Here is a 13,166-nt window from a genome sequence, read left to right on the forward strand (position 1 = left end):
TTCTATAAATGTTACAGTTTGTGCCTCTTACTTTTAAGTCATTGATCTATTTTAAGTTAATTTCTGTATATGGTGGGAGGTAGGGGTTCAAATTCATTCTTTTGCATGTGGATGTCCAGTTGTGCCAACACCATTTGTTGAAAAGCCTGTTCTCTCCTTACTGAATTGTCTTAGCATCTTGTTGAAATTAATTGTACATAAATGTATGGGTTTATTTCTGGACACTCATTTCCATTCCATTGGTCTGTACATCTATCCCTATGCCAGTGATACACTGTCTTGATTACTGTAGCTTTTAGTAAGTTTTGAAATTGGGAGGTGTGGGTCTCCAAATTTGTTCTTTTTCTAGATTGGTTAGGCTTTTCTGTGCCCTTTGGAATCCCATATTAATTTGATCATCACCTTTTCCATTTCTGGAAAAAAAAGGGGTGTTGTAATTTTGATAAGGATTACACTGAATCTGTAGGTCAGTTGGGGGAATGTTGCTATCTTAACAAGTTGTCTTCCAATCCATGAACATGAGATGTCTTTATTTATAATCTTTTAAAATTTCATTCAACAGTGTTTTGTAGTTTTCAGTGTACAAGTATTACAATTCTGTGATTAGGTTTACTTCTAAGTACTTTTTCTTTTCGAAGCCATTGTAAGTGGAATTATTTTTGTTTCATTTTCAGACTGTTCATTTCTAGTGTATGCAGCTAATTTTTGTGTATTGATTTTATCTCCCACAACTTTGAACTTGCTTATTAGCTCTAACAGTTATTTTGTAGATTCTTCAGGGTTTTCTTCTATACATAGGATTATGTTACCTGTTTTTTGGGTTTTTGTTTTTGTTTTTGTTGCTTTGTTTTTTGAGACAGGGTCTCACTCTGTCACCCAGGACTGGAGTATAGTGGCACGATAATAGCTCACTGTAGTCTTGAACTCATGGATTCAGTTCATCCTCCTGCCTCAGCCTCTTGAGTATCTGGGATTACAAGTGTGCACCACCATGCCTAGCTAATTAAAAAAACAAACAAACAAACAAAACTGTAGAAACAGGGTCTCACTTTGTTGCCCAGGCTGGTCTCAAACTCCTAGCCTCAAGCGATCTTCCCGCCTCAGTCTCCCAAAGTGCTAGGATTATAGGTGTGAGCCACCATGGCTGGCCTATGTTATCTGTTAATAGAGGTAGTTTTCCTTCTTCCTTTCTAGTCTATATATGATTTATTTATTTTTCTTGCATAAATGCCATGGCTACATCCTCCAATACAATGCTGAATAGAAATAATAAGAGTGGACATCCTTGTCTTTTCCTGGTCTTGAGAGGGAGACTTGCAGTCTTTTACCTTTAAGAATGATAATGGTTGTGGGTTTTTCCTAGATGCCCTTTTATCAGATTGAGAAACTTTCTTTTTTTTCCTAGTTTGTTCAGTCTTTTTTTTTTTTAATCATGAAATGGTTGGATTTTGTGAAATACTTCCTTGTCTCTTGAGATAACTGGGTTTTTTTCCTTTATTCTGCTAATAGTATATTGCATTGGGTTGATTTTCTTATATTGAACTATTTCTGGCATAAATGCCACTTGCATGGTATATAATCCTTTTATATGCTGCCAGATTTGGTTTGCCAGTATTTCATTGAGGATTTTTGTATCTATATTCATAAGACATATTGGGTTTTAGTTTTCTTATGATGTCTTCATTTGGCTACCTTTGATATCAGGGTAATGCTGTCATCCTAGAATGGGTTAGAAAGTACTTTCTCCTCTTTGTAAGAGTTTGAGAAAGGTATTAACACATAATTCAATGCTAAAGATAGCTTAAAATAAAATTGAGGTACTATATATCTTTTAATGGTATCTCTTGTTGAAAGATCTGAAACATAAGCAATGTTACTAAGCCCTCAATTTTTTAGACTTCAAATGCTGTGCAAATAAAGGCCCATGGTAATTTTTCATTCTGTTCTTGTTAGCTGTTTTTTTTTAAACTAATTTGTTGAAGATAATAAGTAGAAAAAATAAAAGTGTCTTTTCTTCATTTTTTCTAAACAAGTAAACCTGCTGTCTTCATTATTCTTTTTTATTTAACTCTCTTCTTCCATGCCAGAAATATGTTTCCATACTTAATTTTGCTGTATAAAATAAGTGGTTTTATTTTCCACAGTTTTGCACAAAGATCCAAGACAGGTGTATCTTTGTCTTCTTGAAATTGGTCGAATTGTGTCAAGGTATGTATTCCACAATATTTCAGAATTTCAATGTTATAAACATTTTAAATCTACTGAATTTTAGTTTAGAACACTATTTTCTATAAATAAAAAATGCTTTAAATGAACTATTTTCCTATTTTATCTTTTTGTTTCTTTATCAACTTCGTTCTGTTTGCATGAGCATATGTAAACATCCGAGTTCTCAATATAGCTTGTCTTCTTTTACTGTTAAACTATGGGAGTGGTTACTTAAATTTTTTAGATTAAGGATAGGGTAAGAGCATGTAGTCTAAGGCAGTTCAAGTCAAAGCAAGTCCTCTGAACACAGAGATCTGGCAGAAGGCAAGGAGTGGTGTCCCCCATACCTACTTCAGTTCTATCTTTACTCAGCAGCTGATTCGAAAGCCACCTTTCAGGATCCCAGGTAGAATATTGGGAGCATCCTGCCACCCAAATATGTGCTATGATGTGAGGACTGTAATATAGATATTTTACAATCTGTGAGACATTAAAAAGCATTTTCAAATATCCCAGTGAAACAATTGGTAGAAGAGGATCATATAGACTTTACTTCAGAAAGAAAATCTGTCTTGATATGCAGGCAGGTACTGGGTCAACTTTGCTTGAACGATCAGATCTCCTGGTTGGTTTTCAGATACGGGGTTGAGCCACCAGTGTTAGTAAAACTTGAGAAAGAAATTGAGTTAGAAGAGACTTTGCTTAATACTTCTGGGCCTGAAGATTCCATCAGCATTCCAAAATCGTGCTGTCAGCATGAAGAGCTACATGAAGCTGTAAGTAGTTGCCACACTTTCTTTTGACCATGATACCTTGAAGTCTCATAGTTTTAAGCACTTCTAGTGTGCTACGGGTGATGCTATTTTTAAAAGCAAGTGTTTCTTATTCAGAATATAAACCAGTACTATTCTCCATTCTCTGATGAATTCAGGGCATTATATTTTAAAGGTGATTTGTTATTGCTTGTGTATGATGAGGAATAAATGTGTAGTTGAGGAGTGGTGGGGCAAACAGATTGGAACTCATCATGAAGAGCACTATAGGCCACAAGAATTCATTGATTCTTTTTTCAGTCTGGTAGAATTGTAATCTGATTTGCAAATTATAAGGAATATTCTCATGGTCTTGTAGAGGTTATATTGGTTTTGTGGTAATAATCCAGGCATAAGATGAGAGCTTGAACTTGAGCAGCAGTAATGGGGATGGAGCAACAGGAACAAATATAAGACATATTTAGGAGGAATTGTTAGGAGAATTGACAGGAATTAGTGAGTGTTTGTGTGAGAGAGAGAATCTAGGGTGATTTCCAAGGTTTCTCTAAGTAGATGGTATATTGATACTTGCAGAATACAGGAGGAGGAAAAGTTGTGAGGGAAGATTGATGGGTTTTTTTTTTTTGAGCATTCTCTCCTCCAGAATATATCCAAACTTGTTAGATGATAGGTTACAACTGGACAGTCTTCTTAACTTTATCTGTTCATTAGGTAGAAGTTAATAGAATTGCTCTTCCTTGGGTTGTGGGTCTTCTGCAGTGACTACAATGTGAACAATGAAGGTGAACTGAGCATGAACATTTTCTACTTAGACTGTTGTTTGGACTGTAGCATTTTATAAAAGGGTTAAATATACAAAATTAAGAAATAATGAATAAATCATTACTAATAAACATTTTAAAAGTATTGCTTTGATTGTTTTGTTTAATGTAATAAAAGTCTAAAGTAAAACTATCAGATAACCTTGCAAGACAGATTAAGAACATGTCAGAATGAATAACTCTTTTATCTGGCCAAAATATCTACCTACATTATGCTATTCATGTGTGTGTGTGTGTGTATATATATAATGATTGTCAGTATCAATATGGGAAGCAGAAAGAATGCAGTAGGTAGAAAATAAAATTTAAATCTCATATAACCTTAAAGAATGATAAATAAAAAGGAAACATTGGAACAATATTTTTATCAGGTGGAAAATACAGTGTGTTCATTTCCCTATTATATAAAGACCTTACACAATTTGATAAGAAAAACTTGCAGTAAGTAAATGGGCAAGGTCTGTGTTCACACAAGAAGAAAGTGCAGTGTTGAAACTTGCTGATAATCAAGGAAATCAGATTAAAACAGCTATGAAATACCATTTGCCCCACTAGCAAGATTTTTTAAAATTATTAAACCTAGTGCTTTTAAATTCTAGTAAACTGTACTTAGGGTTTACTGTTGGCAATGGAAAATGATGTAAACTTTTGAAAAAGAAATGGACAAATATTAAGAGCTACAAAAATATTACTTTTTCATTTTTATTGTAGTTGAAGAGGGAAAAAGTGGCATAAATGAAAGTGTTTATTGCATTAGGACTTAGAATGGTGAAAAAGTAAATACCCTCAAATAGGGCAATGGTTTGGCAAATTAGGATTCATAATCTTAACAGGATAATCATTGTGATCATTATGAAGAATAATGTAGCAACAAGAAAAATGTTTATTTTGTGTAAAATATGTACATATAGACAAACTGTATAGAAATGAGAATGAAAATAATAGTAATATAGTACCTTTGTAGATTATTTTTATTTCCTTAGCTATTTCCTTCAGTATTGTAATGTAAATTATGTAATAAAATCAGAAGAAATCATTTCTTACCTACAGCTCTTATTTCTTTTAGGCTCATGCCTTGTTCTGATTGTGGGTTAGTGCTGATTTGTACTGCTCAATATAAGTGAGATTCAGGTATCTTAAATAAGGAAAAGATACGACTTCTTATATCTGCATTCTTGTTATGAAAACTAAAAAGAAACATTTCTCTAAATATATGTGTGCTATATGAATACATTCATTGTCTACCTGTGAATATGTGATCTACAGATATCTTGGAAAATAAGGAACAATTATTATCTGATTCGTGATTTAGGGTCCTGTTACAAAATATACAACAGCAATTCTATATACTTAGGAAATTTTTACAGACAGAAAGTGGTGACTAAAAGATATATCTCCTTTCAGATTATTTTGGTTAACTAATGTATCAGCATGGTTCTAATAACTGTAAGCCCTTTCCCAGAGTTCAGTTTATTTTTCACCATTTTATGCACATGGTGTGTATGTTTGTATCAACATAGATGCAGATGTGCACGTGTGCATGTGAACAAGATAAACTTGATTGGGTGACTTATGGAAATCAGTTCTACTTGTTTATATGCACGTTATTTTGTTAAATAAATGATATAGGAAAATAAGTTCTGGACCTTTCTTTTCAGGCCCTAGTGAATCCACAAGTGTTAATTTGATTTAGGTAGATATTTAAGACAATCATATAAATTTCTATTGGTGCTCAGCTAAATTAGGCCTATCTAAAGAGACTGTCTTTAATATCATGCCTAAGTTTAGTTATATGAATTCGTTTTGATAAATTTTGTGTGGCAATAATTGAGAAAAACATTCATGACCTTCCTTTTTCAAAAATGTAATTTTAGGAAAAGCCAAATATTTTCCACAGTGGCTGATGTGTGACTTTTTTCAATCATAGGTATTTCAACAAATATCTTTACTTAATATATTTCCATTTCCATGTTTTAAATATAGAATTCTTAAATTTGTTTTTATATTTACTGCAGTTCTACCATTAAAAAATATTTATAATAATAGAAAATTCTATAAGCTTCTTGACTGGTTGAAGTAGGGTTCCCCCATGCCAACTCCTATTTCCTTAGCAGGCTATTGAAACAGAGCATTTTTAGAGAAATGCATCTTGAATTGAAAATTTTAAGAATTTTATCCAATCTTGAGAGAATAGATGTAAATATGTTTCTGCCAATTTTAATAATAAATTTGATCAAATCTATATATTTCCCCCAAAATATTAGTTTAGTACACTGTTAAGGGACAAGTGAAAATTCCTACTTAGCCTTTACTGACTGGCCTGTCTCTGATTTGACATGTATTATTAACTCAGGGCTTAAAATAAATTCAAGCTTAATAACGAACTCATATGTTTCCTACAACTCAACAAATGTGTTAATTGACCTCACTGTGTTATATGTTCGAAGATGAAGGGTGGTGGGGAGGGGAGGGTAGGGGAGAGAGAGAGAGAGAGAGAGAGAGAGAGAGAAAGAGCAAGAGAGAGGCACTGAGAGAGAGACAGACAGAGAGACACCAGCTAAGCTGTTTGGATCTGAAACCTGGCTCTGCTACTTACTAGCTGTATGATCTCAGGCAAGTTTAACCTCTCTTTGGTAAAATTGGGGAAAATAAGAATTTTACCACAAAGTCATTTTGGGAAGACTGTGGCTTTTTTATGTTAGATTAGCAATGTCTAATCTCAATATTTGTTAGTAAGCACAGGAGAAGCGATTAAATCATTGAACCTGGAATTTTTATCTTTGAGTTTGGTTTTCCTTAGCTGTCAAATAACATTACACTTTAAACAAAATGCTTTTTGTGACAAGCACTAAATTTTATTTGTTCGTCATCTTAGGTTAAACATATTGCTGAGGACCCTCCTTGTAGTTGTTCTCATCGATTTTCTATTGAGTATTTATCTGAAGGACGGTACCGACTAGGGGATAAAATACTCTTTATAAGAGTAAGTCCATTATTTACACTTTATTTACACATAAATACTGTTTTGAAATTGTATTTATTGCTTTACTAACCTTTTGCTCTCCTTTTAAAAACATTGGAAAAGATGCTATTAATGGAAGGATTTCACTGTACAGGGAAAATGGAGTAATTTCTTTCATGAGTATATAATGAGTTTAGGTAAACACTCATCACACAGCAAACAACTAACTTCAGGATAGCTAAGATTATTTAGACAGTGAGTATAATGGGGAAAAATCCTTGCATACCTCAAGGAACATATTTCTCAAATTTTCTTAGAAAAAGGAATAATTTTCCATCATAAGAAGAAAAACCAAAACATCTAATAAGATTGAGTATCCATAGTAAAAAAAGAAGTGTAGAGTTTATAATAATACAAGCCTTGGTCATTAAACAGAAAATATTTTTCTCATTGACACAGAATCAGTATGTATACCAGTATGCTGATATATATGTCCATTTCCTTCCTTTGTCCCATCTACAGTTGATTAATTGTTCCTTTTGTTGGTAAGGAGATTGAAATTTCACCTGTTCATCATTCTTTCTACTTCTCATACAGAAGCTGTCTTATTTCCAATTTAGGAAAATAATATAAAAGTATTTAAAAATATAATTTCGCCATCCATATTTTCTTCTATTTCACATATTATTACCTCCTCAGCCCCACCTAGCTCATACAGAAACATTTGCATGCATTTTCTTTTAATTAGCTTTCTGTTTTAAGGCAGTATGATGTGGTAGTGCACAGAGCATAGGACTTAGAGTTAAAATTTGTGGATAATCTCATACAGTTGTGCAGATTTGCTTACTGAATGGACAGGGCCCTAAAACCCAACTTGAGATATATTGGCAGAGCCAGGATGTCTTATTTTTAGGATGCAAGTTATATGTAAATACCTTCCTTACAAATTGGAAGATTTTGTATCATTAGTTGCATAATTCAATGTGAGTTAAATTTATTATATTAATAATACAAGAAACAAACTGTCAATTTGTAGTGAGGCTGTTGGCAAATGCTCTGAATTTTATAGATCACAGACATCACATATTGTAACTGCTAATGAATTGTAACTATAAACCTCACAGTATTACAGCTTTACTTTTTATTTTCCTTTGGGGAGCAGATGCTTCATGGAAAACATGTCATGGTTCGCGTTGGTGGAGGCTGGGATACTCTTCAAGGATTTTTGCTTAAATATGACCCCTGTCGAATATTACAGTTTGCCACACTAGAACAAAAAATTTTAGCATTTCAAAAAGGAGTTTCTAATGAAAGTGTACCTGATTCGCCTGCCAGAACACCTCAGCCTCCTGAAATGAATCCTTTGTCAGCAGTTAACATGTTTCAGAAACAAAATTCAAAACCCAGCGTGCCAGTTAGTATTCCAAAAAGCAAAGAAAAACAGGGACGTCCACCAGGTGCATTGGTGCCAGCATCTTCACTGAAAGGAGGTAATCTGGGCTCTATGTCAGTCCGTTCTAAATTGCCAAATTCTCCAGCAGCATCTTCTCATCCCAAGCTCAAGTCTTCAAAAGGCGTAACAAAGAAACCGCAGGCTCCTTCAAACAATGCATCATCTTCACTTGCTTCATTAAATCCTGTAGGTAAAAACACTTCTTCACAAGCTTTACCAAGAACTGCACCTTGTATATCTGAGTCACCGAGAAAATGTATTTCATCCCCCAATACCTCTAAGGCCAAGGTTATTCCAGCCCAGAATTCAGCAGATCTGCCTGAGTCCACACTTTTGCCAAATAAGTGTTCAGGAAAAACTCAACCTAAGTATCTGAAACATAATCATATTTCTTCCAGAGATAATGCAGTATCTCACTTAGCTGCACATTCAAATTCATCCTCAAGGTGTCCCAAGCTACCTAAAGCAAATATACCTGTAAGACCTAAACCTTCTTTCCAGTCCTCTGCAAAAATGACAAAAACCAGTTCCAAAACCATAGCCACGGGTCTAGGAACACAGTCTCAACCATCCGATGGAGCCCCACAAGCAAGGCCAGTCCCAGCACAGAAACTTAAATCGGCCTTGAATTTAAATCAGCCAGTTTCTGTGTCCTCAGTTTCTCCTGTAAAAGTTACACAGAAATCAAAAGATAAGAATATAGTTTCAGCTACCAAAAAGCAGCCTCAGAATAAAAGTGCATTTCAGAAGACAGGACCCAGCTCCTTGAAGTCTCCTGGCCGTACCCCACTGTCCATCGTGAGCCTACCCCAGTCTTCTACCAAAACACAAACTGCACCGAAGTCAGCACAGACTGTCGCTAAGAGCCAGCATTCAACTAAAGGGCCTCCCAGAAGTGGCAAAACCCCAGCTTCAATCAGGAAACCACCCTCATCTGTTAAGGATGCAGATAGTGGAGATAAAAAACCTACTGCAAAGAAAAAGGAAGACGATGACCATTATTTTGTCATGACTGGAAGTAAGAAACCTAGAAAATAAATACATACTCATTATAAAAAAAGAGAAAAGGAAGAATGAATGTGTTAGCTTCACATCTTAAAAGTTTCTCCTATTTGTGTCTGTCTAAATAGGTGCAGACACTAAGGATAGTGAGGATGGAGGCTGGGATGAGGAAAGGGTTCATCAGAATTCACATATCTGAATTCACCGGAAGGAGCCCTTCTGAAGCAAACAGTTGTAAAATCACTGCAAGGTTTTTATTAATAATAGACATGTATATGATTTTCAGTCTATAGCATCTTTGTTAACATCTGCCTTTTGCAGGAAATGTAAAAGTTATTTAACACTACAAGAATTTTAACAATAGTTGCTCTATTTTTGAATATGTATTAAATATGGAGTTCATATACCTGCTAATATCAACGGTGGTGCTCTTACTATTAGTTAATTGCATTTTGGTTAAAAAAAAAAAAAAAAGCAACAGTTTGGCACTTGTCCTACAAAAGGCACCTAATTTAATTTTCTGATCAGGATTGCCTGATCCAACAGTGCTAAGTCATGGCTGCTGCTGACTAGCTTGGCATTACTCTGTGTTAGGTAGAATTCTTATTATTTATTTTTTTAAGCTTTCCGAATCGGAAGGAACTGATTGTTTCACGTGGCTTATATTTACATTGGTAATATTTTGTCACCAATATTTTTGGTTAAAAAATATCCAACAAATTAACTTACTGAAATATAAACAAATTTTGTAAACAATTTTTTATATTATCTATAAAAACTTAGACACCTTATGTTTCACATGTTGTGCAATGTGACAGGGGAAACTGATTTAGTAGCTTTTAGCATATTAAAAATAATTTTTTATAATGTAATTTCCTGTGAGTGCAGACCTGACATTTTACATTAAAATAATGTGAAACATCAGAATTATGTTTTAACAACTTTAAAGTTAAGATGATATTAAAATAATTTTAGAGTTATGCTATGTAAAAATTCTATCATGAAATTATTTTTCTCTAGATAGCACAATACCAATTTTAATTAATTTCTTCCAATTAGGTTACTTTTCTTTAATAAAGTTATGCTGCCTTCAGTTTTCCAATGGCAAGTAGACAGGATATGTTCAAGGTTTTCTGCACTGTAGGCACACTCTCTCAAGCATATCCTGATCATGTAATGACTGCATAAACTCCATCAACCTAAGGTGATACTTGTAAATAATTTATTTTTAAGGGATGGTGACTTTAAAAATTATTAATGAACTTTGAGAAGTTTTAAGAGTGTTTTTAAAACTTCACAGTATTGCCAATTATCATAGGTTATTCAGTATTCAGGTTTGTGTTTCTCTGTTTTAAACTAAAATGTGTTTTCTGAAGAAAAAAATAATAGTTTACACAAATGTACAATCATAGAATAAGCATTTTAAGCTGGCGACTAGTGTTCTATAGATTACAAAAAAAGAAAAGTTTCTATGAAGATAAGTGACCTTTTGCCTGAAGAGTACAGATAAAATCAAAGATGTGTGCAAGCTAGTTTTTGGAAGAAGTGATGCTTCTCTTCTTTAAAGAGACAGTCACCAAATACTTGGTTTAACTTGACTATTGACTTGGGCATTGAGAGAGATGATATGTACATCTTTGGAAAGTGAAGTCAATGTTCAAGAGGTGATAGAAGCTTTACTTTTTAGTGATCAGAAATATTTAGTGCATCTTTTCAGACAGGAAGAATTTTATCATCAAGTATTCCCTTATAAAACCAAGTAACACTTCTTTATCAGTAACTTTTAGAACTTTAAAAGAAAGCAAAAAGTAAATGGAATTGTAGTCAACTTATGAATCCTAGTAGATTTTACAATATGTAATTTATGTTGTTTACAGTATATAAACACTAAGTTTTGTGTTAAATGTGATCAGGAATAAAAGTATCCCACAGGCATCTGACACAAATTCCAGAATTAGCCAAAGAATTTTTTATTTGAGGCCAGGCAATCCCAGCATTTTGGGAAGGCAAGTTGGGCGGATCACGAAGTGAGGAGTTCGAAATCAGCCTGACCAACATGGTGAAACCTCTTCTCTACTAAAAATACAAAATTAGCCGGGCATGGTGGCACATGCCTATAATCTCAGCTACTCAGGAGGCTGAGGCAGGAGGATCGCTTGAACCCGGGAGGCGGAGGTTGCAGTGAGCCAAGATTGCGCCACTGCACTCCAGCCTGGGCAACAGAGTGAGACTCTGTCTCAAAAAAAAAAAAAAAAAAAAGAAAAAAGAAAAAGGTTTATTTGAATAACTGGAAGTCAGTTTATACATTACTATTTTTCAGCAGTAGGGAATTTCTCCAATTACATTCATGTTGAATGAATTTTTATTTATATATAGCTTACCCTTCCAAAATAAAAGTGTTTTTTTAATGTTGTTTTGTTTTGTTTTGTTTTTTTCCTTTTTTGAGACGGAGTTTCACTCTTGTTGCCCAGACTGGAGTGCAGTGGCACAATCTCAGCTCACTGCAACCTCTGCCTCCTGGGTTCAAGTGATTCTCCTGCCTCAGCCTCCTGAGTGGTTGGGATTACAGGCATCTACCACCAGGCCCAGCTAATTTTTTTGTATTTTCAGTAGAGATGGGGGTTTCACCATGTCGGCCAGGCTGATCTCAAACTCCTGACCTCAGGTGATCCACCTGCCTCAGCCTCCCAAAGCGCTGGGATTACAGGCATGAGCCATTACACCCAGCGAAAAGTTTTGTTTGAATAAACAATATCCGAAAGACAATTAGTTTCTTCAGATGTATTTTGAAATTCTCCTAAAGAGCTAGTGTTTCTATTCATTTTCACAATTTAAAAACAGCTCTTAACATTGCTGAAGTTGGGAGAACTTTCCATCTCTTCTTAATAACAGTGCAAGATTTTGTAAATTCTTTTTTGTGTTTAATGTTTAATAAAACGAGTATTAAGCTTAAATTACTGAAGTACCTGGGAGAAGTAATGATGTGTACTTTCAAAAAAATGGAAAATGCTTTTATTTTATTTGCTATAATTTGTTAACATGATATGTAAAATTAAACTTTGGAGCACGATGAAATGCCGATTATTTTTACCTTGTTTGGGCTTAAAGTAGGTATTTAAGGTTTATGTGTTCAAAATGCCTTGGTAAATTAGATGACCTCTAACTTTACTGTCCATATGGAGTTTGTCATTCTTTATGGATAAGAGAACTTAAGGAAAAGTTACTGTTTTTCTTCAGTCTTTTTATATCTATCTGATTTAAAATCTGTTACTTTATTAAAAGGCTTCAACAACAGGTTGTTAGGATGTATTCTTACATCCAGGTTCACATAATGACCCCATTTGAATCCAAATTTGTGTATATTTTCTTATGCCAGCAGTATTTGTATCCAACTGTAACTTAGGTTTCTTTTCTTGAGTATTAAAATTTAAACATATATACCAAGGTCTCAGTTTGCTTTTTTTGTGTATTCTGAATACAGTCTGATCACTTAATTCATGTTGGAAATTGCGTATAGGAAGAATTCATAATTTGAGAAGAGTGTTGTTTAAAATGTCTTCTTTATATTTGTGGAATTTATTTCACTGCACCCAGGAGATTATAAGGCCTTGTCATTAATCAACAGTATTTGTTCCTCAAGTTGCTGTATATGCTGGATGTTTTTCCAGAAAGACCAGACTCACATTTAATAATGTTTGAGATAATAGAGATAATTTGTTGGTTATCAAGGTAGAATTCTATAGGTCATACAAGCATTGTGTTCACCAAAGATGACTGTTATCAGGAATTTCCAATTTTCAATTCCTGTAATCCTGTTTTAATTTCACACTTTGATACAGTTAGTATATTCTTGCATACTCATCTTTTTCCTATATTCATGACCAGAGCAATTATAAAAAGCAGTTAATTCCATATATATTTCCTGTGACATTTCCAAAAAAGGAAAC

At 34.0% G+C, this 13,166-nt stretch overlaps 1 protein-coding gene across 11 annotated transcripts in view; it reads left to right on the top strand.

Annotated features, from left to right (window-relative positions):
* Positions 1 to 12,659, top strand: part of GAS2L3 (growth arrest specific 2 like 3) — a 55,110-nt gene extending 42,451 nt beyond the window's left edge. For all 11 annotated transcript variants that reach the window (XM_019037806.4, XM_055358768.2, XM_055358770.2 and 8 more), the window contains 4 exons: positions 2,145 to 2,208; positions 2,846 to 2,984; positions 6,678 to 6,785; positions 7,927 to 12,659. In XM_019037806.4, the coding sequence (XP_018893351.1) occupies positions 2,145 to 2,208; positions 2,846 to 2,984; positions 6,678 to 6,785; positions 7,927 to 9,255 (1,640 nt within the window). In that variant the 3' untranslated portion in view covers positions 9,256 to 12,659. The remainder of the gene's footprint in view (positions 1 to 2,144; positions 2,209 to 2,845; positions 2,985 to 6,677; positions 6,786 to 7,926) is intronic.
* The last annotated feature ends 507 nt before the right edge of the window (positions 12,660 to 13,166 follow it).

The sequence above is a fragment of the Gorilla gorilla genome, chromosome 10 (assembly GCF_029281585.2).
Source record: "Gorilla gorilla gorilla isolate KB3781 chromosome 10, NHGRI_mGorGor1-v2.1_pri, whole genome shotgun sequence".
In the NCBI taxonomy this organism is placed as follows: domain Eukaryota; kingdom Metazoa; phylum Chordata; class Mammalia; order Primates; family Hominidae; genus Gorilla; species Gorilla gorilla.